This window comes from Zootoca vivipara, chromosome 5 (genome assembly GCF_963506605.1).
Source record: "Zootoca vivipara chromosome 5, rZooViv1.1, whole genome shotgun sequence".
NCBI classification, from domain to species: Eukaryota; Metazoa; Chordata; class Lepidosauria; order Squamata; family Lacertidae; genus Zootoca; species Zootoca vivipara.
In genome coordinates, this window is record NC_083280.1 from 47,359,279 (window position 1) to 47,371,306 (window position 12,028).

Below are 12,028 nucleotides of genomic sequence, written 5' to 3' on the forward strand. Positions count from 1 at the left end.
ACGAGAGGTGACAATGTGCCCTATCGTCACATACCTCATAGAGGTCTATCATCACATTGCCCTCCAGGTCTCGGCTGCTCTTGACATTTTCCAAAGCCAGGGTGAAGTAGACCCCTCGGGTATCAGAGATGTAGAGGTTATACGTATCGTTCTGGTTCCATTCCTGGACTGCAGCAAACACCTGATTCTCATCAGTGCTGATGACGTGCATGTCCTGGGGGAGAAAGCAGAGAGAGAAGCATCATTGTCGGGCATCTCACTTGTCTCTGCTCCAAGGGCAAGGCAGGATAAGCCTCTTGGAGGAAGGCAGAGATTCATTATGAAGTCTAATCAGAAACCAAAGTCAATCTACTTGCATGTGCACATGCATATTTTACACATTCTCTTCTTCAGATATATGCACAGTAATAATGAATTGAGGACACAGTAAGTGAACATTTACACTGGTGATGGCACTGTACAGTAGCAATGGAGGATGAGTGTATTAAAAGAAACGTAGAATATTAATTCCTTTCTGTCCTTCAACAGTGTGAGAAAATTCTACAATTAGGAACCACTATTCATTATGGTAAAGGAAATGCCATAGGCTAGGAATTCTCAAACTTTCTATGTCCAGGGTCCTTTTGTGAGCTGGTTCACTCACAAAACGGTGGCGCAAGAGCAGAGTCATCAACAACATGGAGGCACATGGGGGTGGCAACTGCCGTAACCAGAAGGCGGTTATTAACATTATTTTCCCTTGATGGGACCTAATTGGTCTTTGGGAAATTGCTAAATTCTTTGCCACAGTGATTTCCCAGTGGAGACAAGTTATATACTGCAGCTTCCCTCAAGTTCTGTCTTGGGCCCAATCTTATTCAACATCTTTATCAATGACTTAGATGATGGGCTTGAGGGCATCCTGAGCAAGTTTGCAGATGACACCAAATTGGGAGGGGTGGCTAATACCCCAGAGGACAGGATCACACTTCAAAATGACCTTAACAGATTAGACAACTGGGCCAAAGCAACCAAGATGAATTTTAACAAGGAGAAATGTAAAGTACTACACTTGGGCAAAAAAATTGAAAGGCACAAATACAGGATGGGTGGCACCTGGCTTGAGAGCAGTACATGTGAAAAGGATCTAGGAGTCTTGGTAGACCACAAACTTGACATGAGTCAGCAGTGTGATGCAGCAGCTAAAAAAGCCAATGCAATTCTGGGCTGCATCAATAGGAGTATAGCATCTAGATCAAGGGAAGTAATAGTACCACTGTATTCTGCTCTGGTCAGACCTCACCTGGAGTACTGTGTCCAGTTCTGGGCACCACAGTTCAAGAAGGATACTGACAAGCTGGAACATGTCCAGAAGAGGGCAACCAAAATGGTCAAAGGCCTGGAAACGATGCCTTATGAGGAATGGCTTAGGGAGCTGGGTATGTTTAGCCTGGAGAAGAGAAGGTTAAGGGGTGATATGATAGCCATGTTCAAATATATAAAGGGTGTCATATGGAGGAGGGAGAAAGATTGTTTTCTGCTGCTCCAGAGAAGCGGACACGGAGCAATGGATTCAAACTTCAAGAAAGAAGATTCCACCTAAACATTAGGAAGAACTTCCTGACAGTAAGAGCTGTTCGGCAGTGGAATTTGCTACCAAGGAGTGTGGTGGAGTCTCCTTCTTTGGAGGTCTTTAAGCAGAGGCTTGACAGCCATATTTCAAGAATGCTTTGATGGTGTTTCCTGCTTGGCAGGGGGTTGGACTGGATGGCCCTTGTGGTCTCTTCCAACTCTATGATTCTATGATTCTAAGTTAATAGGATGCACTGTTTCTGGAGACAGCCTAACTCACCCTCCCCAGTTTAGGCAGAATTTGCTGATTCAGAGGATCTAGAGGGTAGAAGTCGTCAAAAATTAGACACCCTACATACACTTGCATGCCTCCCCCTTCTCATTTCCCTTTCATATATAATTTCAAACCTAGCCCCACCTCCAAATAGGGTTGCCAGACTCAATAGTGGACAGGACTTCTGTGCCTTTAATTGCCCTGCTCTCTTTTGAGTCTGGAAACCTTAAAGAGAAACCAGCAGACCCTTTGTTTAATTTCCAAGCTTCATGCCTCAGCAGGAGACTGAGCAGAAAGAAAGGATGAGCACGCGTGTGACATGGAGGAGCCAGAAGACTCTACAGCAGTCCCAAGGACTTCTGCTTTTCCTCTCCCTCAGTCTATGCAACCCTTTTGCTCCCCTCCTTCCATTCTCTCTCTTTCCTCACACTCAGCCAGCCACATTGCTCATATCTGCTGTTTCCTTTCCTCTTCTCCAACTTTGCACGCTATAGCTTCACTTGCTAACTAACTCCTGCTCCTAGGCATGCCTATGCCTTTAGAGTCAGCTAAACCTAAAGGTTACTGCACTACCAGGGGGCAGGCTGCAACACTGAGGCCTGGCTGGTGGTCCCTGGGCCACAGTTTGAGCAATGCTACATAGGCAGTCAAGTAATTATGTGCTTATCCCTGTAATATACCGAGATATGTAGGGAAAAGGGATCTGTGCGCCATTCCAGGTGAATTAAAACAGTAGGGATGATGATGATGATGATGATGATGATGATGATGATGATGATGATGATGATTCCAACAATGAGTGTCAAAAAGCATATTAAATGTACTTTAGAATTCTTTAAAGGTCTGACTTTCTAAGCTCCTTAAAAATATTGTGGTTTGCTGTTAAAATAAAATGTTCAGATCAGATCAACTGTTGTGCTGCTTCAGTCCCCTGTTGGTTATGCTGATACTTGCAAAGCAATGTCTTTAATTTATTGTACTATTGTACCTCATAAAGATTTTTGCAGAAAAGCCCCCCAAACTAATGGCATGGTAGCATTTTGCTGTTCCAAGACATACACGTCTGTCCTCGGTGTCTAATTAATACATATCTGCATTTTTAATACAGATGACCTTAACCTACTTTTCTAGCAGCTAAAACATTAACAAATAAATGATGACTAAAAATCCAGAAATGAAAATCTTTCCATGGAACAATTAAAGGGGGGGGGAGACTTATGTCATCGAACTGTTGTATTTTAATGTTCTGTTGGAAGCTGCCCAGAGTGGCTTGGGAAACCCAGCCAGATGGACGGGGTATAAATAATAAATTATTATTATTATCATTATTATCTTTATCGTTATCATCATCTACATTTACTGGCATCCAAACCTCTATCAGATCAATTGGTTAAACCCAGTCAGCCCTCCCAACTATAGGATCAACAGTGCAGAGCTTTGTGGACAGAGGGCACAGCTATTAAGCAGGTGCCTCTTGTTAGAAATCTCCTCCTAGACTTTTGCCTCCATTATACAGATTTCATTGGCAGCCTGCCATTCAAATTCCAGCTTGGAATGATCAGGTGCCATTGCCTGGTTTAGGAATAGCCAACCTGACACTTTTAAAATAGTCATCTGCTAACACAGGGTTTGGAGACTGGAGTGACAAATGCACGAGGAGAGAGCCTCATAGGTATGCCAGTTCAGTATTCATAACTTGCAGATAACCAGGCGGCTTCTTCCACTCTGTATTCAGACAGGAGATACTTTGTATTCTTGGTTGCTTTGAGTTAACATTGTGGTCCGTCCGTCCCCGTCATTCCCCCCTCCCTTCTTCATTCAGTCTATATATTGCCCGACTGAGGAATTGTCAGCAAACTTGTCGTGTGCAACAAATACCATTCAGATGCACCACATAATGCGTCCCTTCTTCTTTGTGTCAGACACAGTAATTCGCCTGTTATTTCTACCGGGTAAATCATACCATGAAACAATCTTCCTGCTGACAAAGAGAAGCTAAATACAGGGGGGTGGAGAGGAAAGCTGTACCGCCACCATCCTTTTCCATGGGAAATGAAGGCACCTCTTGCCTTTAGAAAGAACAGGAGGGAACACTGTCTTCCAATTAGTGAATGCCCCCTGACACTGGCCGTGACACCTTTCCCATACATCTGCCTACAAAAGCATCAAAACACCAGCCTTCAGAATTCCCCAGTCCGTATCACTGCAGGATAGCCAGCATTAAGATGCAGTCCATCTGCCTGGCCTTTCTACCTTATGTCTTTATAGGGAAAGAATGGCATTATGCACATGGCATTGTTTGGGTGAATGTGAAGGGCTAAAGGTCAATGCTTTTGGAATTGCCAAGATGCTGCAGGTGCCCTTTTCTCAGCTGACCAGGGGATCTTGGCCTTTTGGCAGATTTAATGGCATAAATGCAATATCTGATTTGTTATCTTGATTGAAGATGCTGTCAGCTAATTTATAGTGTGCATTGGTGGGTTTCCTTCCCAGCTCTATAGAGTGTCCTGTTGACCTGCTAGCTCAATGATTAAAAATGAATGAGGAGCACAGAGTCTTTCCACCATCACAGAACCCGGGACTATAAAAAACGATCTGGAGGGATAGCAAAGGTCAGACAGATGAGATGGGGCATAGGATAGAGACTGAAAATGCAGAACTATCCAAGAAGGATACACCTGCTGGAATGACAGTAGAGAAAGACAGGTATTAGGAGTGAAATTGTATATCATGGTAGATTCCTTTGGAATGTACTCAGTCTCAATTCATCACATTGCTACATACGTAGAGCAATTATATCTGGTTGGTGGCTCTGTAAACAATGCACGAAATCATGCATCACTTCTATCTTTTTTTAAAAAAAACCCTATCAATGAAATCCAATTTTTCTTATCAGTTGTAGATAAATGGCTACATTTTCTGTTTTAAACTGCAGTTTTAAGGTGTTCATGAATTCACAGTATGAAAGGTAATGGACAAATTACCTGTCTACAATTATCTCTCCCCCCCTCCCCGCTAAAATTTGTAGCCCTGGGGGAATGTTGACCACACTGTTGACCACCCAGTACAATCTGTTTGCATTCCACAGCCCTCTGAAACATGCAGGAGTTTCACAGCATCTGGACAGATGTGGAAGGCTTCTCTGAGATTAGAAAGGCTGGGCATCAGTTTTCCTAAGAAATAGCTTTTGAGGGTGCAAACATTTCACACTCTGCACTAATAAGTGTGCTTAATCAATGTGCATAAGATATATCTCTCTCTATGTAGAAGAAGAAGAGAATAATAGATTCCATAGGTTAGTTAATCTTCCTTTCCCCAGGCTGGAGTGCCGAATGTTATACAAGCACCGGAAAAAGAGGCAGGCTCATTGCCTTATAACCAGCCATAAAGAACAGCAACAGCAACAGCAACAATCTACTAAGTGCCTTAAAGAACCCCAAAGCACTTCACAATGACTGTTTAAGACCAGAAGTTGCTGGCCAGGTGGGGCAGAGCCATAGCAATAGCCTCCAGAGAGTAGTGTTACTGCTGCTCATTGGATGGAGGAGGGAAGAGGTGGCAGCGAGGTCTGGACTGTACAAAGGCACTGGTGAGAGTGCCAGATTGGCTTCATTGTGTGTCTGCACAGCCGGTCCACACCACAGACTCATCCCTCCTGGTAAGTGGCAGAATGCTGTGGCTCTGCCCCATTAGGAAAACTGCTGCTGGTTAACACAGATCATAAGAGAGGCGCCTATTCTAAGGTTACCAGATTTTTTTCAATGAATCCAGGGACACTTTTCAACTTCAATATATTTTGTATGGGGACTGATTTGTATATCTGGGGACTGTGCTCAGGAAATGGGGACGTCTGGTAACCTTAACCTATTCATTATGGTAAGAATATCCAGGTCCTATCCTCCCAGCTCCAGTTACTAATGAAAAAGTCAACAACACCTATCCATAAAATTGGGCCAGCCCAGACCCTGGCAAAGGAAAGTTCCATGCCTAAGGCATTGTAATCACTGGCACACACTTTTGCATCTATTAACGTCCATCAAAGTTTATGGGAAGAGTTTCATCCCAGACATTAAAATTAGAGCTTGGAGTTGACCTAAATACCTTATATCTTCCATCAATCTATTTTCCATCCACTCATTTTGTATCTCTAAAATTCAATATAAATATGCCTACTTGGTGACGGAAGCAAAATTATAAAGCAGCTTTAATAAAATGCTGCAGGTAGACAATGTCAGAGACGTTTTGCAAATAACACACTTGACTGCTGTAATGATGGACCACTAGAGTTGGTCCACATGCAGACCTGCTGGATTGATTTTGTTCTATCTTTTAATGTTTGGTTGAATTATGCCTGGGCCATTTGTATTATTTGCCACAACAATGGTCTGATAGTAAATTATTTTGTCTGATCTATGTCCCTAGAGAAATTGCAGATACGTGCTTTGTCCGGTAGGCACAGTGTTTGTGGAGGCGATAGAAACACTCACGAAGCAATATGCTGGAAACCAAATATACCAGTCATTATGCTGATCACAACTGATTCAAAATCACTAGCACAAAAAGAGTAACAATAGTGCAAAGCCATCTACAGTTGCGCCAAACTGATAAACTGTTCCTCTTCCATGAAATTTGCACTTCTCTTCTATGTTTAATATGAATCATTCTCACTATCACTGCATCAGAGGCACGTGATTTTACCATTTATTTTCACCCAAAGCAGCAGAAACATCAAGGTGGGGAATCTAGTGATCGAGCCACTTTGTCTGGGTACCAAAATTCCACAAGCTACTGTGGTCTCTAAGAAAAGCTTTGCACGCCATTGATTTTATTTGGGCAGAGTAATTGAGCTGAAAGAGATTAAAGTCTCTCTAGTCATAAAGGACCTTGCTTGTTTCATTTCCTTTTGACTGTGCTGCGCTTTGTTCATTTTTAATAAAGGCAGCCACCTGCTTTGATAACAGCATCCTCAACATGCCTTTACCACTGTAGCTCTGTGCATACAGATTTAGATGTTCACCCTTTGAAGATATTGTGAGATTGTAATGAAGCACCTTGTTGCCTTAAATATCACCCTGCCGGTGGATTCAACAACATCTGCGTCTTGTGCTGGGTGACAGGAAGGCCTCTCGGGGCTTGTTAAGGCAACTGACATCCGAAATCAGAGGAAGCTGCTTGGGAACTATTTAATATGAGCAATTTCTACAAGGAATGGGAGAAGCTAATATATATGCTCTGTCCGATAAAAGGATAAATTCTAAAAACATGAATCCAGATAGGACGCCAAGGGGAATCCTTAAGAAGGAACACGCTCTCAACATATACAGGAAAGATGTTCATTGCTACTTCCAACTTTTCTGCCTGTTCTCCACAAATATAGCTGGCTGTATAGCTAGCTGGGATGGGTGAATCGGTCAATTTTGGTTTCTCTTAGTCTCCACCCCAACCCCAGCACTGTTCTTAAGTTCAGTTCTCCACATTTCTACACCAATTCACTGTATTATTAATTATTATGAATTATTATTATTATTATTCCTCATGAAAATTCATCAGCATTTTTGCATATTGTTTTTAATAGGCAATTTCTCCACAAAAAGTATTGTACATCTTTTAACCATTCAAAAAGTTATGTAAAAGAGTAAGTAAAGACAGTAATCAGCAATCATCCATGGTCCCCATTGCTAGTGAAACTATGTGCAAGTCTATGCAACTGCTTGAGAACAAAATATTCCTCTTATATTTGCATTGACATCAGCCCCTTCCACACGCTCCCTCTATCAACATTTAGATTTTGCAATGTCTGCATAACTGACCTGCTTTTTTGCTTATATGTTAGATTTCAGGGCCCACTGGGGTCAGAAACAAATGGAACGGACCAATTAGGCCAACAGGCAGAATCTGGAACAGGCAGATAGGGGACCAAGAGCTAGAGACAGATAGCACAGTGGTTGTCGTATGTGGTAAGGAGGTGGGTAAGTAAAATCTGCAGCAGCTGGTGTTGGGAATAAAGTCTCTGGGCTGACAAAGTCCCCAATTTGAGGCCCCTGGTGTGTTTGTTTGTTTGTTTGTTTTTTTATGTTTTTTGTTTGTTATATTTCTTACTTCATCATGAGGTTCAGGGGGGAGGGCAGTTACAAGTTAAAAATACAGTATTAGTTAAAATAATCTAAAATAAAATAAGTAATCAATTAAAACAAATTGCATTACATTATATTGCAAAACACCCTTATTTACTTATTACATGTGTATTTTGCCTTTCCTCGATGGAGTTCTATTATACATGGCTCTCCTCTGTCCTCATATCAACGCTGTGCAGTACATTAGACCAGGTATTTGAAACCTGGTGTTCCCAAGCCTTATGGTGAAGGAAAGGTAAGAAATCAAATAAATAAACAAATAAACAAATAAATAAAAGTGAGAGCCAAGGGTGCTGACATTTCCATAGGGAGATGTCTCAGTGTCATTTCCTGAACAAAGAGACCATGAACTATTGCATACTGAAAAGCTGGCTTGGAATTTCAGAGGCCATATTTCCAACTTGTGACATAATGGAACAAATTGGTTTGTATGAAGGACAGCAGTCCTTAACAATAATTTCCCTGTCCCTCGAGTTTTGATTGTGTAGTGGTTTAAAATCAAGTTCTAAGTGAAATTTGCTTCCTCCTGACTGACATATTTTACATGGGCTTTCTACAAGTTTTAGTTCCAGAAGGCCATGATATCCTTTTAGGTTCCACTGCTTCATTCTTTTTAATTAGGGAAGGTGTGAAGCCAACACACAAAGGTGCTTTGTTCTTTAATCCCCATTAAGTTACATTAATAAAGCAAAATGTGGGAGCTACTGGCACAAAGAAAAAGGGGGGAAAAACATTTTAAGAGAAAACCACAGATGTCAGTAATGATTAAAATGAAACACTAATTAGTATTTTCCACCAACTCAAAAGTCAATCTGCATTTTGAATGGATGTCCTTGGCTAGCTATAATATTGACCTTAATGGATGGGGTTGTATTCCCCCCTGCTTGGATATTTTCTTTAGTAGGAATCAGGTCTGCGTGCAAATTAAACCAATTCTGAAGTTGCTGCTGAAAAGCAGTGACACTAGTCTGCTGGTCCAACCGTGAATTGAAAGCACATGCATGAATATCCTGGGCATAAGAGTTTACCTTTGGCAAAGCATACTTAGGAAGCCTCATCTGCGCAAATGCATTTCTCCGATAGGACACGTAGTAATGAGGCCGGCCTCCTGATGTCAGCTGCAACATATAACATAGTTTTCTTTTATTATCAAGGTTATTATCATCACTGTTTCATTTTTTCAAAGGCAGGGAGAAAATAATAGGCAAGCTGGAAAGGGGAATGCAATTGCGGCAGTGACAGCTCAAAAATGGGACTGCAGTTACAGCAGGAGACAAAATAGGCATCATTCAGATTGTCAGCAGTGAAAACTGACAGCGTTAAGTGGCCTAACCTATTCAGATTGCTTGTACAGAAAGACAAAAGGGCACAGGAAAAGCTGCAAATATAAGTGCCTAGAAGCAGCCTTCTGAATCCTCATTTGAGCATGCAGCGTTTGTAATCCTCGTGTCAGTGGTAGTTGTTCTTAGTTTCTAACAATCAGGACTTGAGAGTATAATGACACAACCTTTTATGTTTGTGTCAACTTTGGGAAAACTCCCCGCCCCCTTCAAACCCAAGGCCAGATTGAAAGTTTTGGTCAGCTGTCTCAAGTGTACCTAAGTCCTCTGAATTTTGCAGAGTTATTGTTACATGTTTCAAGGCAATCTGTGTTTTCAACACCTGGAATGAATGAAACTGAATTTCTTCTAAACTACTGTACAAAGGAAAGCTAGCTGCAACTAAGCTAATGAAACAGACTGCCCCCTCAAAATTGGTTTAGGACAAAGCAAAAGTGACACTCAGTAGCACTGAGTAGCATGAAGAAAAATGAGTGGCCATTACTGTATCATACATTAACAACAGGGGTACTAATGGGTATGCAGTACCGGTAACAACGTCATTGTGAGTACCAGCACCTATTTTTCTAGAAAAAGCACTGAATATCAGTATAGTCTAAGCTTAACAGTTTGGTCTTTATAAACCACACAATAGACTTAACTATGCAATGCAATGCGTACTTTTGTTTGACTGTAACAGACAATGGAATTTACACTTTTAACAGTATGGGTAACAATCGATGACACTTGGTAAATTTATTGTGGAAGAAACAAGCAAGAAAGTGTAAATGTGCTCTTTTAATACACAGGAGGGCTGGCAAAAGTTCTTCTTTGGGTGGGCAGGTGCTATGAGGGAGTCAAAAATATAGGTCAAATTCTGCTTACCCTTATAGCTGGGAGACAGTACGGCAATACAGCCAAGACTCCCAGTATAATCCCAGGTCCCAGGTCAGAAATCAGAGACCTCAGAACCTCAGGAAATAGTTGGAAGCCAGATAATTTATAGCACATCTCCACTCTGCTTGCGCTTTATTTCCTTTCTCTTTGTTATGAAATGGACAGCAGCAGGAGGATAATGAAACCTGAAACTGTTCAGATATATTCTCTGGCTTTCACCTGGAACACAGCTCAGCTGAATATATCTCATCTCCGTCCTTTTCGCAATAATCATAGCCCATGCATGACAATCATGCCTGATTACTCCTCTCAAGTACTCCCCTTCCATCTCTCTCCCTTACCCCTTACACTCCTAGCTCAAACTAATAGAAAAAAACTTGATTGTTCTGTTGCAATTGTGATATCAGAATCTGGCATACAAACTTAAAAACCTGGTGAGATGGAAGGATGCTCTTGGAATAAAAGATGAGGTTGGCTGATTGGTAAGGAAGATTATTGCGGTACACATTGTGCACACTCCAGGCAAAACCCTCCATGACCCCCGTGTTGATAAGGTACTTGAGGTAGAGGCAGAAGGAAACAATTAGCATCCCGATGGGACCAATGCTTGGCTTCGATGCACCGAAATGGAGCATTCATGCAATCTGTTTTGTTGCAAGTGTGAGGGAAGGGAGATTAAAATTCAAGGAAGGAGGACAAATGATTTGCAATCAATCAGTGGAAAAGCTGTTCAAACCTGAACAAACACATAATCATCCTGGACAATGAGGGAGTCAGAGTCAATGTATCCTGGGAAAGGTTTACTTCTTATAGCTTCAGAGCAGTTCTGCATCCTGCAGGTGATGTACTGTGCATCTGAAATCACAAAAACAACAACAATGCCTTTAGCAGCTGAATACTCTCAACCTTACAATGAAATACATTCCAAATATGCTTTTATCCTTGCAATAAATTGATGCCCTTAACTAAGATTAGTCAATGTAGTTCAGAAAATAGAAGTAAAGGAATGAATTGCTCCCTCCTCGCTTGCCACTGTTAGCCTACTTCTAACTGGTAGTGATGGAAAGTCTGGATAGCCAGGGTGACTTTGTTAGACATGGAAGAGATATCGTAAAAAGAAAAGGGGGGAAAACTGAAACAGTGTGGCCAGAACAGGCTGTGCAGGAAACTGGAATCTCTATAATTGTTCTCCCTGCAGCCCTTCCCTACTCTAAAGATATTTCACAGTCACTGAACTCATTCTAGTTTCTATCAAAATTATTAAGTTGTTTTGCCAAGGCAGAGAAGTCCAAATTCACCTTAAAATTCTATAAGCATGTTTCTGGAGGTTTTCCCTCCTTGTCAAGCCAACTCTAAGGGTTTGGTAGGGAACGAAGGTATGTGCTGGAGCAACTAGTGGCCATGATAGGCTGATTTAGGCCCAACATTTCCAGTGCTTTTCTCCATGGCAAAGAAAAGTACGTAATTTTGTGTGGATGACTTTGAAAGTGGATGCATGTTTTTCCAGTGTACATGCAACCTCTTTATAGAAGTAAGCCTACACAACGATCCATCCCACAGTTGTCCTCTACTCTTCCATACTGCAGGAAGCAACTGAGTAGGGTGACTAGCAGGCACCCTCTATTTAAAGGGATGGCTGGCTCAAGTGCAGTTTAAAGATAAAGAATCCTAAGATGTGGTCTTAGAGACTTAGCACTTGGAGAGCAGACTGAGAAGTCACAGAGGTCACCTGTTCACAGTCTTCCTCACTATGTACTGTGTAGCATTTCTATTTAAAGTATAGCCATTATTTCTAAATCTGCATCTATCTACACACACACACACATGCACACAGCCACGAGCATGTGCAAATA

At 41.7% G+C, this 12,028-nt stretch overlaps 1 protein-coding gene and 1 long non-coding RNA gene across 3 annotated transcripts in view; one reads left to right on the forward strand and one right to left on the reverse strand.

The window, feature by feature from the left end:
- The window catches only part of SORCS1 (sortilin related VPS10 domain containing receptor 1), a 359,470-nt gene that overhangs the window by 78,182 nt on the left and 269,260 nt on the right, over positions 1-12,028 (reverse strand). For both annotated transcript variants that reach the window (XR_009557597.1, XM_035132751.2), the window contains exons 7-9: positions 10,912-11,030; positions 8,988-9,077; positions 35-214 (exon numbers count right to left, since the gene is read on the reverse strand). Coding sequence is in view for 1 of the 2 variants with exons in the window: in XM_035132751.2 (XP_034988642.2) it covers positions 35-214; positions 8,988-9,077; positions 10,912-11,030 (389 nt within the window). In the remaining variant the exon portion in view is untranslated. The remainder of the gene's footprint in view (positions 1-34; positions 215-8,987; positions 9,078-10,911; positions 11,031-12,028) is intronic.
- The window catches only part of LOC118093506 (uncharacterized), a 58,685-nt gene that overhangs the window by 9,703 nt on the left and 36,954 nt on the right, over positions 1-12,028 (forward strand). The gene's annotated exons all lie outside the window — the stretch shown is intronic.